At 36.2% G+C, this 12560-nt stretch overlaps 1 protein-coding gene across 5 annotated transcripts in view; it reads right to left on the bottom strand.

Annotated features, from left to right (window-relative positions):
• Positions 1 to 12560, bottom strand: part of LOC111505101 (1-phosphatidylinositol 4,5-bisphosphate phosphodiesterase epsilon-1) — a 702515-nt gene that overhangs the window by 4327 nt on the left and 685628 nt on the right. For all 5 annotated transcript variants that reach the window (XM_074172786.1, XM_074172785.1, XM_074172787.1 and 2 more), the window contains 4 exons: positions 6649 to 6958; positions 3874 to 4040; positions 1729 to 1982; positions 751 to 1024 (listed from right to left, as the gene is read on the bottom strand). In XM_074172786.1, coding sequence (XP_074028887.1) covers positions 751 to 1024; positions 1729 to 1982; positions 3874 to 4040; positions 6649 to 6958 — 1005 coding nt within the window. The remainder of the gene's footprint in view (positions 1 to 750; positions 1025 to 1728; positions 1983 to 3873; positions 4041 to 6648; positions 6959 to 12560) is intronic.

Raw genomic sequence — 12560 nt, 5'->3', positions numbered from 1 at the left:
GATTGGTTTATATTTGGTCACAGTGATAACATACAAAAAATTACTCGTTTGACGATATTAAAACTATTTTTTTTTTATGTCCAATCGGCATCAGTAGAATAACGAGAATCACTTAGAGCGAGGAAAGTCAAGACAATACTAATAAGTTTTCACAAGCATTTCGATCTATCCTACTTCTTCAATTTGTCTATCGAGCAACTGAAAAATGAATCACGAAACAAAAAATCAGAGTCGTATAGCAAAAACGCAGTTAATATCCAATATCCATCATACGAAGCGAAAATTACTTTTCAATATAAATGGTAAGCCGTCATGAAATATGCTGTTGGATCATAACCACTCAGTATTAGTTATATAGTACGATAAAATGTATTGTGTTAAAAATATCATTTCAAATTTGTTATTTCCATTTGAATCACGCCAAAGTTATGAGAAAAATTTCAACTTTCGTTGATAAAACTTCTATGATAATGAACAGAGAACAGATGTTAGTTCAGAGTAGCAGTCAAAATTATCTCAGGATAACACTGAACTGGAGTTAATATTTCTTCTGGATTCAAATCCTGCTAACAGCAAGATTTGAATTCAGAACATTCAAACGGACAAAACTTTTGAAACAAACATAGTAAGACATCATATTAATTTTTCTTTTGCTTTAATGCATTTTCACATCGAAAAAATATTCATTTTGCTTTGAAGCTCGAACAAACAGAATTAGATATTGCGAGCTATGCTATTTTTCAAACCTACCTTATCCCATGGGTTGAATCTTCTGTACATTACATGCGATCGGTCCCACATGACGTTAGGTTTGCTAACATAACCACATTTTCCATTCGTTTCGAAAAGGGCGTTGTTGAGCTGCATGGCTGTGTCCTCAGTTTGGTAATTCAAAGCAGACATCTGTATTCCAAAAGACCAAAATATAACCGGATTGAAGTTCGATGAATCTATCCGCATACCAGCTGGATACGTTCGCATAAGTTGAGTTTGGGTATGTGCTATCAATGCTAGAGGTTGTTTTCTGAAACAATATCGAATAAAGGTTTTACAAAACAGTGACACGTGTTTCGCTATCTAATAGCGAGATGGTCATTCTTGCAAAAGGGAGCTAACATGTGACGCGGTTTTTGTAAAATCCCCACATTGAAAATTTTACAATTAATTGTATCAGTTTGTAGCAAGGGTTTTCATCAAGTATTTGGCCAGTTCTAGTCAACATTAGAAAATTCAATTACTTTTTATCTGTACTTTTCTAATTGAACTGATTCAGTTCGAACTTTTAGAAACTCTGGAAAGAAAACGAAAAATGGGCGAAAAAAATATGAGAGGAAATAAATTGTGATTTTCTTCAAGATTGGAATTTCGTCAATGGTTATATTGAAACTAATCTTCCAAAAATGAAAGAGTCCACACTGCTCCATATTGCGGCAAAAGGTGGATAAGAAAAAGCACGAACCATTTAGACCCCCATGCATACCCAGTATGCATACCCATGCTGAATTTTTAGGGGGTCCTCTGGTACCTTTGGAAAATGTATGATTTTTATATCAGTCTAATGTCAGTTGAAAGTGGTGAATGTGAAAATCTTGGGAAAGTGAAAACAACTCAGGAGCAATAAATTTGTCAAAAATTCTTCGGTCTCAGATTTTTCAGAAGGTTTATTAGAGAAATGCTGGATATCATTCAACATTTAAGATTTGAATGTTTTGAATACAGTAAACTTACCTGCATAGCTTTTTTGCAGTATTTTCGTTGATGGAAGAACACTGGTAGCAAGGAAGGTTTACGTTCGGTCGAGGTTTTTGGATTTCCGATTCGAAAATTGTAGTGTCGGACTCGCTTGTCGTTCCAGAGCTAATGTTGGATGCTGAACTGATTCCCGAAGTTGCGCTGGAACTCACTGAACAAGTGATCGCTTTTTGACGTTGTTTCACCGAACTACTTGGAGATATTGTATTCAATCCGCGGAATTTTATGGCCTGTGAAGACATGGATCACTGAATAAATACTTCATCGTATGAAAATACATGAATAAATACAGAGCAAAAGTATTATTTTCAAAACTGTTTTATTGTTATTGGTATAATTAATAATCAATTTTGAGATCAAAATTCTCCAGTGGTAAAATAGACCATCAATTCGATATTTGGGCCGATATCCAGGCTCAAGGTTCCATCCCGTATTTCTGACAGTCACCAATGTCCTTTTGACTTCAGTTCACAACAAAAAAGCACGGTCACTGCGAATAGTATACTCAGTAGATACTTTCAAGTATTAATTCGGTGCACCAACATCAGCAAACAATGAGTCCCCAAATTCTGAAACTTTCTGTCAGTGTTAACTTTGAATTTTCTGTCTTCATCGGAAGCGACCTCCCTTGCCAGCAAAGAAACACCGAATTGATATCTAGGCATTTTGATATCATTTGGTTTGAGACAAAATAAAATCACTCATCGAATATACCCTATATGGTTCTAATTTATTAACATCAACTAGCGCTTCAAATATCTGTTACGACAAAGGTCGCAAAGCAGCGATTTTACCCAGATTATATAGCCTAGAAAAATGCTTGAGTAAGATGGAGATTTTGCTGGTTATTTAAATCTATACTCAACCAATCCTAAATTTCACACTGTCATCATACTGTCTGCATTGAAGTTGTCCGACCAGAACTTCATTGTTGAGAAACAACCAAACAATGTTGACGTGTTCTTGTGTAACCTTTTTCTTGTACAGGCTTTTTTGTCTCTGTCCTGTTTGAATCATCGTTTGTGCGTAAGCTCGTGCTGACCTGTTCAGGAAGTGTTTTTTCTCTTCTTCTGTTTGTTGCTCAAGAATTTGGTCCATGGAAGATTCATAAAATATCTTGCTTTTGAAGAGGCAATAAATCGCTTCCGCTTCACCACCTAGTCTCCTAGGTTTGTTAACAGCAGCAAGAGTTGGAAAACTGAGAAGCTCTTGACTCGATGTTACTAGGAGGACGTTAGGGGTCTGTAGGCCTAGGGACGGCCCCTAGGGTCACAGACCCAGCTCCATAAAGCATCCCACAAGGAGGTCAACCACGTCAAAGCCCCGCATTACCGTGATACGGCTTTATAAGACGAAAGGACACCCAGTATTTTAAAGGTTCCGTTAGTGACAGTTATTGGGCACAGAGTGACACCTCATTCAGTAGAGATATTCTAATGGCCCACGCTGCAGTTGCATTGCAAGTGATATAAAAAATCATGGAGAGAGCAGAGGCATAAAATCCACATATTTTTTAATATCGCAAAGTTCAATAGGCGACTTTTTGTCATATGTCGCTCATCTCTGTATGAGTTATGGCTTGTTAGATAGCATTGTTCGTGACCCTTAAACTTGGGCCCCCCTTGAATTTGCATCACTGGACTCGACTGTCCTAAAATAATAAGCCTGAGTAAAAGGCTGCCCTTACAAAGACGCCATCTTTAAGATCGACAGAAGACTCAATAATTCCATAAGCTGTTTGGATTATTTTGTTCTAGGTCAAATTGGATGCTTCTTCGTGCAAATGCAGCTCATTGAATGTATTGGACAATGAAAATATATCGAAGACAAAATTAAACACTTCATAAACTATTACTCGTTGTGTCAAATACTAATTGAAACTAATTAACATAGTGATCCCAGGTAATGAATCACTTAAGCGATAAATTTCAACGTCTGGAGACAGGTGAACGACGATCACCACTGGAAGTCGATACCAGACATTAAAAAACATTTTAGCATTTGAATAAGTAACATAGGAAATTGATAGCTGGGTTGCTTTGAACATACTGTTGTGATAACAGATCTAATCTATTCAAGTATTATCGATTATTTCCTGTGACTAAAGTTGGAATTACTAACCTGAACATATATGACCATGTCGGATAGTTCTTTCGATATCTGACTACTCTTCTTCTTCAATTTATCATCGGGAGCAGTTCTTTTCTGGGAGCTGGTTTTGGAAACCGCATGGGCTACTCCATATGTTCTGGGCGAATCTGTTATGTTTATTCCATGGATGGGCTTCTCTGTAAAAAGAAACAAGTCATCCCAAATACTATACTTGGAAATATAATTTTCATTGTGGGTGTGAATAAGAAACTCAAAATAAATTTGTTACCAAATGATTGGAATCATATTCTATTCACAGTTTTAGGACTGAGACGGTGAAAGCTAAATTGGAATGCATTGTGTCACTGACAATTCTCAGAATCCCATCACAAAAAGTTTTACTCAAATCGAATTATCCCCCCTAATTCAGTTGGAAAACTTTTGAAGCCTTTCAGGGAGCAATTTAATTTAGTGTAGTTATTATCTGGGTCGACTTGTTTGTTTCTGTAGTGTCTTGAAGATTGTTCTCTTCAGAAATACATTTCAGAGTCGGCTAAATGCAATTTGAGCATCATATTGTTTTAATAATCAGATCGGACTAAATCAAGTATTCACGGAAGGTATGATGTCGTTTCTTATTCGACAAGAGATATATTTATGAGATTTGATGCAGTGGAAATGTTTTTTCAACTATACATTTGTAACCAAAATCATGTTTCGAAATCCAGCTAATATAGTCATTATGAGTTCAATTCATTCAGGTAATTCAATGGAATATAGAGAATTATCAGTCTGATAAATTACTAGCTTTTTTTGAGTTCAACAGCCTAAGTCTGGTTAGATCCGATATTTCGTCTGCTAATTTGGCAGACAAGTCCCCGTAATATAAGTAACCTCCCCTGCTGCATCCTTCTTTCTCTGAAAAGTTAGTATCGTTGGAAAGCAATCAAACTCATGGGAAGAAGGCGGGCCAGACTTATTACCCAATAAACATTTCTCACTTTCTGAAGTTGTAGGATCAAATGTAAAACTTTTTTAATTCTCTAACAAGTGTCGACTTTTGAGGGTTGCTATTCGTAGGGGGACAAGAATTGGTTAATGGATTATTCCATTTTCAAAATCGTTGAGATTAGACCTGAGAACCAAGAACAGCAACTTCTGCATTTGCCCGGCCAATATTTCTGCCGGACAAATGCCCATTATTATCATTATTTTTTCCCAAAGGTTGCACTGGTTGGGTCCTATTCCCGAAGCCTCAATACCTTTAAGGGGGCGTGCCAGCATCATCAACCAATGACTACTCCCCACACCGTGGATAAGTAATCATTGGGTCCAAAAATTATATACCTTAAGCAGACATAGTGAGCCAAGGATGACAGCCTTCTGCATTTGTTCGGATAAAATGTATGCCTTGAGGCAATCCGGTATGTCTTGAGATGCGAGAGGGTATCATTCCACCAAGAACTCCAATAGTCGAAACAATCATCTCATGAGAATGTTCTGGATATAGTAAATGGAGTTCCAAGAGAAAATCCCGGTATTTTATCGGTTTTTTCTCCTCTTTCTGGACGATACTCGTCTCGCCGAAAGATGGAAACTCCACCTTGCTCTGATAGTCGTGAAAAAATATATCAGACATATTAGCTCAATATTTCAAATAAATTCGGCACTTCCCATTCCCCAAAATGGATTCAATATCCCCCAACACCAGAGTTTAGTTAATTCCGTGAAAGTGTCATAAGTGGTAATAAATTACTCTTAGGATATAGACTGCAACCGCATTTGCTGGATATGCTGACAGCAAATGCATTAGGATCTCAGGCATCTCAACGACAGGCCCTACACCTCATCAAAGCACCGAACGTCAGGTGCTTTGATGAGCCGAGATCTACATTATTGTTGAAGAAGACCCAATTCAATGGTTTAGCTTTTGTTGCCGCAGGAGTGAACTGATCTCTGAGTAATTTATATGGGCCTTCTGCCAGACGGGTTCTAACTCAGTGACAGAGTTGCAATCACCTCGTTCACTGTAGAAAACTAAACCGAGTTCATCAACTGCTTGGACAGATGCCCTAAATAGAAATGCTCCAATTTCTGCATAGTCGCGGACCAAGCAGTGAAGTGGATCCCCATTCATGATGACTTTACAAGTTCCATTCAGTATCATTCTGTCATGTAGATACTTCAAACTCAAGAGTCCTCGGCTTCGCTATTGTTGGGAGAACTACCACCGTAGAACGGACTATTTGGGATGCAACCTCCTATGGAGATGCATCATTTTTCGGGTCTCAACATCTAGTTGATAGTGTTCCTCTAGAGTCAATTTCACGACTCCAAGTAGAGTAAGATTAGAATGTCAAGCACATTCGAAGCAGCTAGTTTATTATTCTTCGACAGTTCCGATGACCAGATCCGTCGAAGTTTGTTCTGATACTGGTCGCGGAAAAAGTTCTTCAATGCTGTTATCTCTTGTGAGTGGCGTTGTTCTACTCCGATAAAAATATATGTTTCTCCAGCATCCAGATGGCACAAGATGCATCTATCCACGAATTTAGGCATGTTATCGGTTTGTAATTCTTAGGGATCGAGAAACCTCCGCTTTTGGAGATAAGAGCGGTCCGCCCCTCGACAAACCAATCCGGAATCAGCTGCTTTCCGTCCAGCCATGAGTTGAAAACTCTGGCCATTGTTCTTATTATTATCATTATTATTATTAACATTTTTGCTTGTGAATCAGAAAATTTCAATGTTCAAGTATGATATTTATGTACTCATGAAGATGTTTAATATACACTGTTATCTTACCGTCTATGTTATCTTCATCGTCATCATCGTCGTAGTCATCATCGCTGAAATCGTCATTGAACGAGCTACTACTGGTATTGCTGATGATAGAACTGGTTCTGCCGGGCACGGAGTGTCTTAATCCTCCACTGCCAGGTCTCATGGGGGTCGACATTGTAGCGAAACTCAATGGCGCAGGCACTTCCATAACTAACTTCTTATTTTTTATTAGTATCCTATGTTTCAATTGCTCCGGTGAAGGCAACGATGGTTCATCACTATAATCTGATTCGAAAAGGAAATTTGTGACCAGTTTTTCTCCGAATATTCTCTGGAAAAAAACAGTTAGGAGAATTGTTGGCGAATTTGTCTGATCTGACTACACTTTTTACTTTGAAGTTACTTCTGAAAGTATTGAAAGTTGAAGGTCATAATTCAACACTTCAATGTTTTAAGAACGAAAATGTATTTTACTAGCTGATACGGCGAACTTCGTACCGCTTTGGAATTAATAAATGTTGTGTTGAGTTATTAGGTGAGTTCTATGAACTATTTCATATTGTGTTTGTTCAGCACGAAGTTGGTCATACTGACACGGCCAGTGTGACCAGGTCATTTTCCTTGTGTGTCAGAAAAACATCAAATTTACACTAAAACAGATGGAAATATTATTTTATAGAAACATTGTACATAACACGGTAAATTTAACTATTTACAATCATTTAATGATTATTATAGAAAGTGAACTGAATCATTACTTTTCAAAAAGTAGAACAATACCTTGGAGCCAAGTCAGGAGATCTAATAAAAAAACAGTAGACTTGGCATCACCGAACATGGCGCTCTTCGTACGATTTCTTTTTTATCTGCAGTGGATTCATTCGCAATATTCCGTTGTGAAAGATTCGATTGTGGCATTGTAAATAACACTGTGATGGCTTCTATTACGATATAACAGTTATTCCTGTGCACACAACTCAAAATATTATACCCTCAATTGTCTTTATGTACACCATGACATCTGTCATAACCTAAAGCGTAGCTCATTTTTAAAATCATCAAAAAATCACTATTTCGGGTGAGAACATAAAAATTCGGATCAGCCGTATGAATGGTGTAACTAACATGCTTTTTTTCTCATTTTATTAAATTTTCAATAGTTATTCTGCTATTCCTGACATGAAAGTTGGTCCAGCTGATCTTGAGTTATAAAACGATTTTGCGACTTTGTTTTGTATCTCAGATGACAAACATTGAAAATGAAGTGACAATGCAAAACATTAACAAAAACAGTCAATACCAAAAAAAGGCAAATAGGTCAGTTGCTTCACTATCAGTGATATCGAAAATCATGAAAACCTGTAAATTAACGTATAGCCTTGGGGCTTCTTCATTTAATATTTTCAGCGCTTTTGACCGTGAGCGACTTGGAGGTTCACTGCATTTATCGTAATTAGCTTAATTTGCATTGAGTAGAGTGAATAACACAATAGTTTCATTTCCTAGTCCAGCTATTACAATTCGCTTTGAATTAAAAATAGATCTGAAATATGAAATATTCTATTAATCCATTCACAAAAATATTATTATAGAGGGTATCCCAAAAATATGAAAACTGTGGAATAACTTTCAAGTAATGCATATTTTAGACAAAAAATAAGGATTTTTCCTGGCTAAATTTAACTTTTGACCATTAAATTTATGGCCATATTGAGGTCAAGGTCATGTTTTTAAACGAAAACCCATATTTTGTATCACGGATTTGAAAAGAGTGGAAAATTTAATCTCCCAACATGGTCTTGATTATCTCCACGATTACGACATCGACCTTGACGCTTACGAAAACAATTTTTCAACAATTTAATTATTGAACTTTCTAGATCATTAGACTTGTAGAATATGTTTGATAATCAGTGAATAGGTTGGAGATAAATTATTGTGTGGACAGCCAAGTCCCCTGATTTTTCCTCACCTGCCTTCTGTCTTTACAGCCTCATAAACAGACTAGTTTACCCCACCAAACCCCAAAATTGAGAATAATCAGGACAAATAATATAAATGTGTGCTTTGATATATCACCTGACGTGACAAGCAGTGCGATATAAATTCTTCATGTACATTTAGAAGTAAATCAAGGACATTTTGAGTAGGAGTTGAGATTCGATTTCGTGCTTGGCATTACGCTAAGAGTAAAGAGTAACCCTTACACTAACTAGATCTACATCGTAGAGAACTTCTTTTTGTTTCTGAAATGCATTCAATGAACGTTATTTGGATCACTTTTAGAGGAAATGGCAAAGACAGGTGAATATATTATTCGATGAACACTCGGAATATTTTCTTACCATTCAGATATGTACGGTATATGTAACTAGCAGATACTTGTTGAAAATCCATATCAAAACTAACTAAAACAGTTTACTATGAGATTTTCACTATAAAGGTTAACAAAACCACGACACATGTTTCGTTATACAATAGCAGGAATGATAATTCCCTGCTTGATAAAACTATTGTATCAGTAAGTTTTGTGTATTTGAAATTTCATTACAAAACTGGAAAGAACTATAGTTTTGATACACTTTTAATTGCTGAAGTTCTTCAAAATCCCGAATGAATTCTGAACTGATTGAAACCGCATCAGTGTGAAGTATATTTTGATAACGGATAGAGTTGTTTGACCATCATGATGGATGATTGTCACGATAAATAATCAAATTTCATGTGAAGGAATTGACAGATAATTGATGAAAATTCATGACAAACGTATTTGGTATACTTTATTGGGATTTTTACTATATAGTTTACGAAACCGCATCATTGTAAGGTTTCTTCAGGTGTCTTTATTACTCATAATACGGTATTACACACGCCTGAGGGCGCTATTGTAACCCTGGACTGAAGAGTCCCGGGTACAAGAAAGAAAATGCTTTTTTGTTCAAAATTGGCTTTATTCATCAACGTAATCTCGTAGAAGAGCCATACAATCATTCCAGCGCCACTTTAACATTTCTATGCCACTTTTTTAAAACGATTTATTTTTTGTCCCAAAATAGGCCCTCATTTTCAGCAATAACCTCTTCATTCGAGAGAAATTTTTCACCGGTGAGCATTTTCTTGAGGTTTGCAAACAGCCAATAGTCGCTGGGAGCCAAATTTGGCACATGCCTCATTTCATGCAATTTTGCCATCGTTTTCATTGATTTGTGACACTGTGCATTGCCTTGATGAAGCAGCACTTTCTTTTTCTTCAAATGAGGTCGTTTTTCCGCAATTTCGGCCATTAAACACTCCAATAACGCTATATATAATATTCACTGTTGATGGTATTTCTCGTCTCAAGGTAGTCAATGAATATTACAACTCGGACATCCCAAAATACCGAGACCATAACCTTTCCAGCCTATTGTTGAGCTTTCAGGAGCTTTGGACAAGGTTCACCAGTTACGCTCTCCACTCAGATGACGACCGTTTTGATTCCAGAGTGAAGTGTTGGTTCCATTGTCACATATGTACCAATGCAAAAATTCCCGTGTGTTATGTTTAAACATGGCCAAACACCACTCAGTATCATCAAGACGTTCTTGTTTTTGGTCAACAGTGAGCTCACGCGGCACGCACTTTGAACAGAGCTTTCTCATAGTCAAATGCTCATCTAATATATAAAAATGGATGTTTCTTGGTTTGTTGGTTGGTTGGTTGGTAAGTGATAAACTTCTACATCGCTCAACCGATCGTGATGAAACTTGACATGTATAAGTAATTTTTCATAGAGGTTTTTAGGCTATCAATTTTTCTGTAACTCGCCACTAGATGGCGCTGTAGAACAATTTTTTGAAAGCCCTGTTCTATAACGCTGCGCACGCCTAAGTTTGTTGATTCTGATTCTGTCAAAACATTTGAACAGCAGCGATACAGCAACATAGTACTAATTAGTACTACAACTACCAAATTCTACACGGGCGAAGCCTTGGGCAACAACTAGTGCAATATAAAGCCAACACGTTATTTTAATACCATTACAATGTTAGCTAACTCACACAACTTCACTTTTCGATCATTCAAAACAATTTTGTGGTGTTACCGGTATTACTGCCTCATTTTGACACTCATCAAGCCATTGCTTCGCTTGGTCTATTTTTTTTTGAAAAAAGCAAAAGTAGCGTAGCTCTTAGCACAATAACTCACAAACTCATGAGTAGACTATCATGAAATTTTAACAGCTTTTGAAGGTTAGTATCAACTGAAAACGCAATAAATGCAATGAGACTAGTGCCATCTATGTCTTAGTATTGTATAGTATTGTATATAGGATTGTATGTCTTAGTTAGTATATAGTATATAATAGTATGAATTGAAGGGGTTATATTTTTAGGAGTGAATAATTTTTGGGAAAGAAAGTTTTTGGCTTTCTACTACTCCATCTTGATACAAAAAAAAGGATGTGGGAATCTTCCAAAGAAAGGAAGGAAGTAATCAATTTGAAAATAAGTAACTCTATACATGGATGTGTAGATCATGCAAAGAAGTATCAAGATGGAGTAGTAGAAAGCCAAAAACTTTCCCAAAAATATATAGTAGTATTGTGAAAGATGTGTTGCGGTTTTGTAAACTCTTTTGTTGTGAAAATATCAATGAAGTATATCAAATAGGTTTGATTGAATTATATGGTGATGCATTTCAACATATCTATAAGTTAAATAATATCCAATTATTAATTTAGTCCCACACAAAATCCCACGATTTCGAATTGGTAAAATTCAATTCATTTTGAAGCCAAACAGCCCCATTCATGAAACATCCTCTTTTCATTTCGATGAGTAGGATGTACCAAAGCAGACTTTCCATCCTCTGCATCCATTTGTGTCAAATACTCGTAATAATCTAAACGGAATTCAACACAGTGGAACTACCATTTACACCCACTATTGATATGCGATGAAATGAAGTTAATATCGCAATAGTGTGGGTGTTTACGATATTTACGTCAGCAGGCGGAAATATTCAATTGGAAATATTTTAGATGCAGAGAACGTACAGTGAATTCTAATAGCGAAAATAAAATCGAATATACAAGAAATAAAAAATTTGCAGAATAGTTATGCCATTTGTCTTCATTTCATAACTAGAAAATTTTAACTTCATACATGGAATTGTAGGAAACTCGACAATGAAGTCGACTTTTGGACGATAAGCCGGTCTTGGCAAGGGCGGTAACAGAGGTTACTACCCCCGCACGACATCAACATTCAATACATTTCGAATGTAATATTTAAACTCGCATACTCTCATACGCATATACTCATACTCTCATTCACAGTGGCGTAGCGTGGGTATCGGCTGCCCGGGGCGGAAGACAATTTTGCCGCCCTCTTAATTAGGTATTTCAATTTAATGTATATTATACATTATAGATTTTAAACAAAAAGTTTATTTCTTTCACAATCACGTTCATTAATACAAAAATTCTCACTTCAACCATTGATATAACAGGTACATAGGTATTATTCAATCGACATGATTACATAATTAGCGAATTGAATATAAAACGAAAATGAGTTTTTAATTAGAACTAGGATGATACTATTAAGTAATATTTATATCTTTTTGAAAAATAATATAAGTAGGTACTTGTTAGAATTAAAAACAAAACCTCCGGCTTAAGTTAAAAATTTATACGTCTACTTTTTCAAAGAGAAAAGTATTTTATTGCACCATCAATTTCTATAGCATCACATACCTCTTGTTTGATAGACAAGATAGCCAAATTTGTCAGTTTTGAATACTCATTGTCGACCTTAAATAATTTTTAATTAATTTCAATTCCGAAAAACTTCTCTCACAGCTGGCATTGCTTATGGTGGCAACTGTATAAAATATTCGCAGCATGATTAAAATATTGGGCAGAGTGTCTTGCAGCTTATATTCCACAA

This window comes from Leptinotarsa decemlineata, unplaced genomic scaffold (genome assembly GCF_025532065.1).
Source record: "Leptinotarsa decemlineata unplaced genomic scaffold, Ldec_3_MD MMD2_tig00000199_RagTag_RagTag, whole genome shotgun sequence".
NCBI classification, from domain to species: domain Eukaryota; kingdom Metazoa; phylum Arthropoda; class Insecta; order Coleoptera; family Chrysomelidae; genus Leptinotarsa; species Leptinotarsa decemlineata.
Note: the sequence above shows the minus strand (reverse complement) of the source record. Positions and strands in the feature narration are given on the sequence as shown.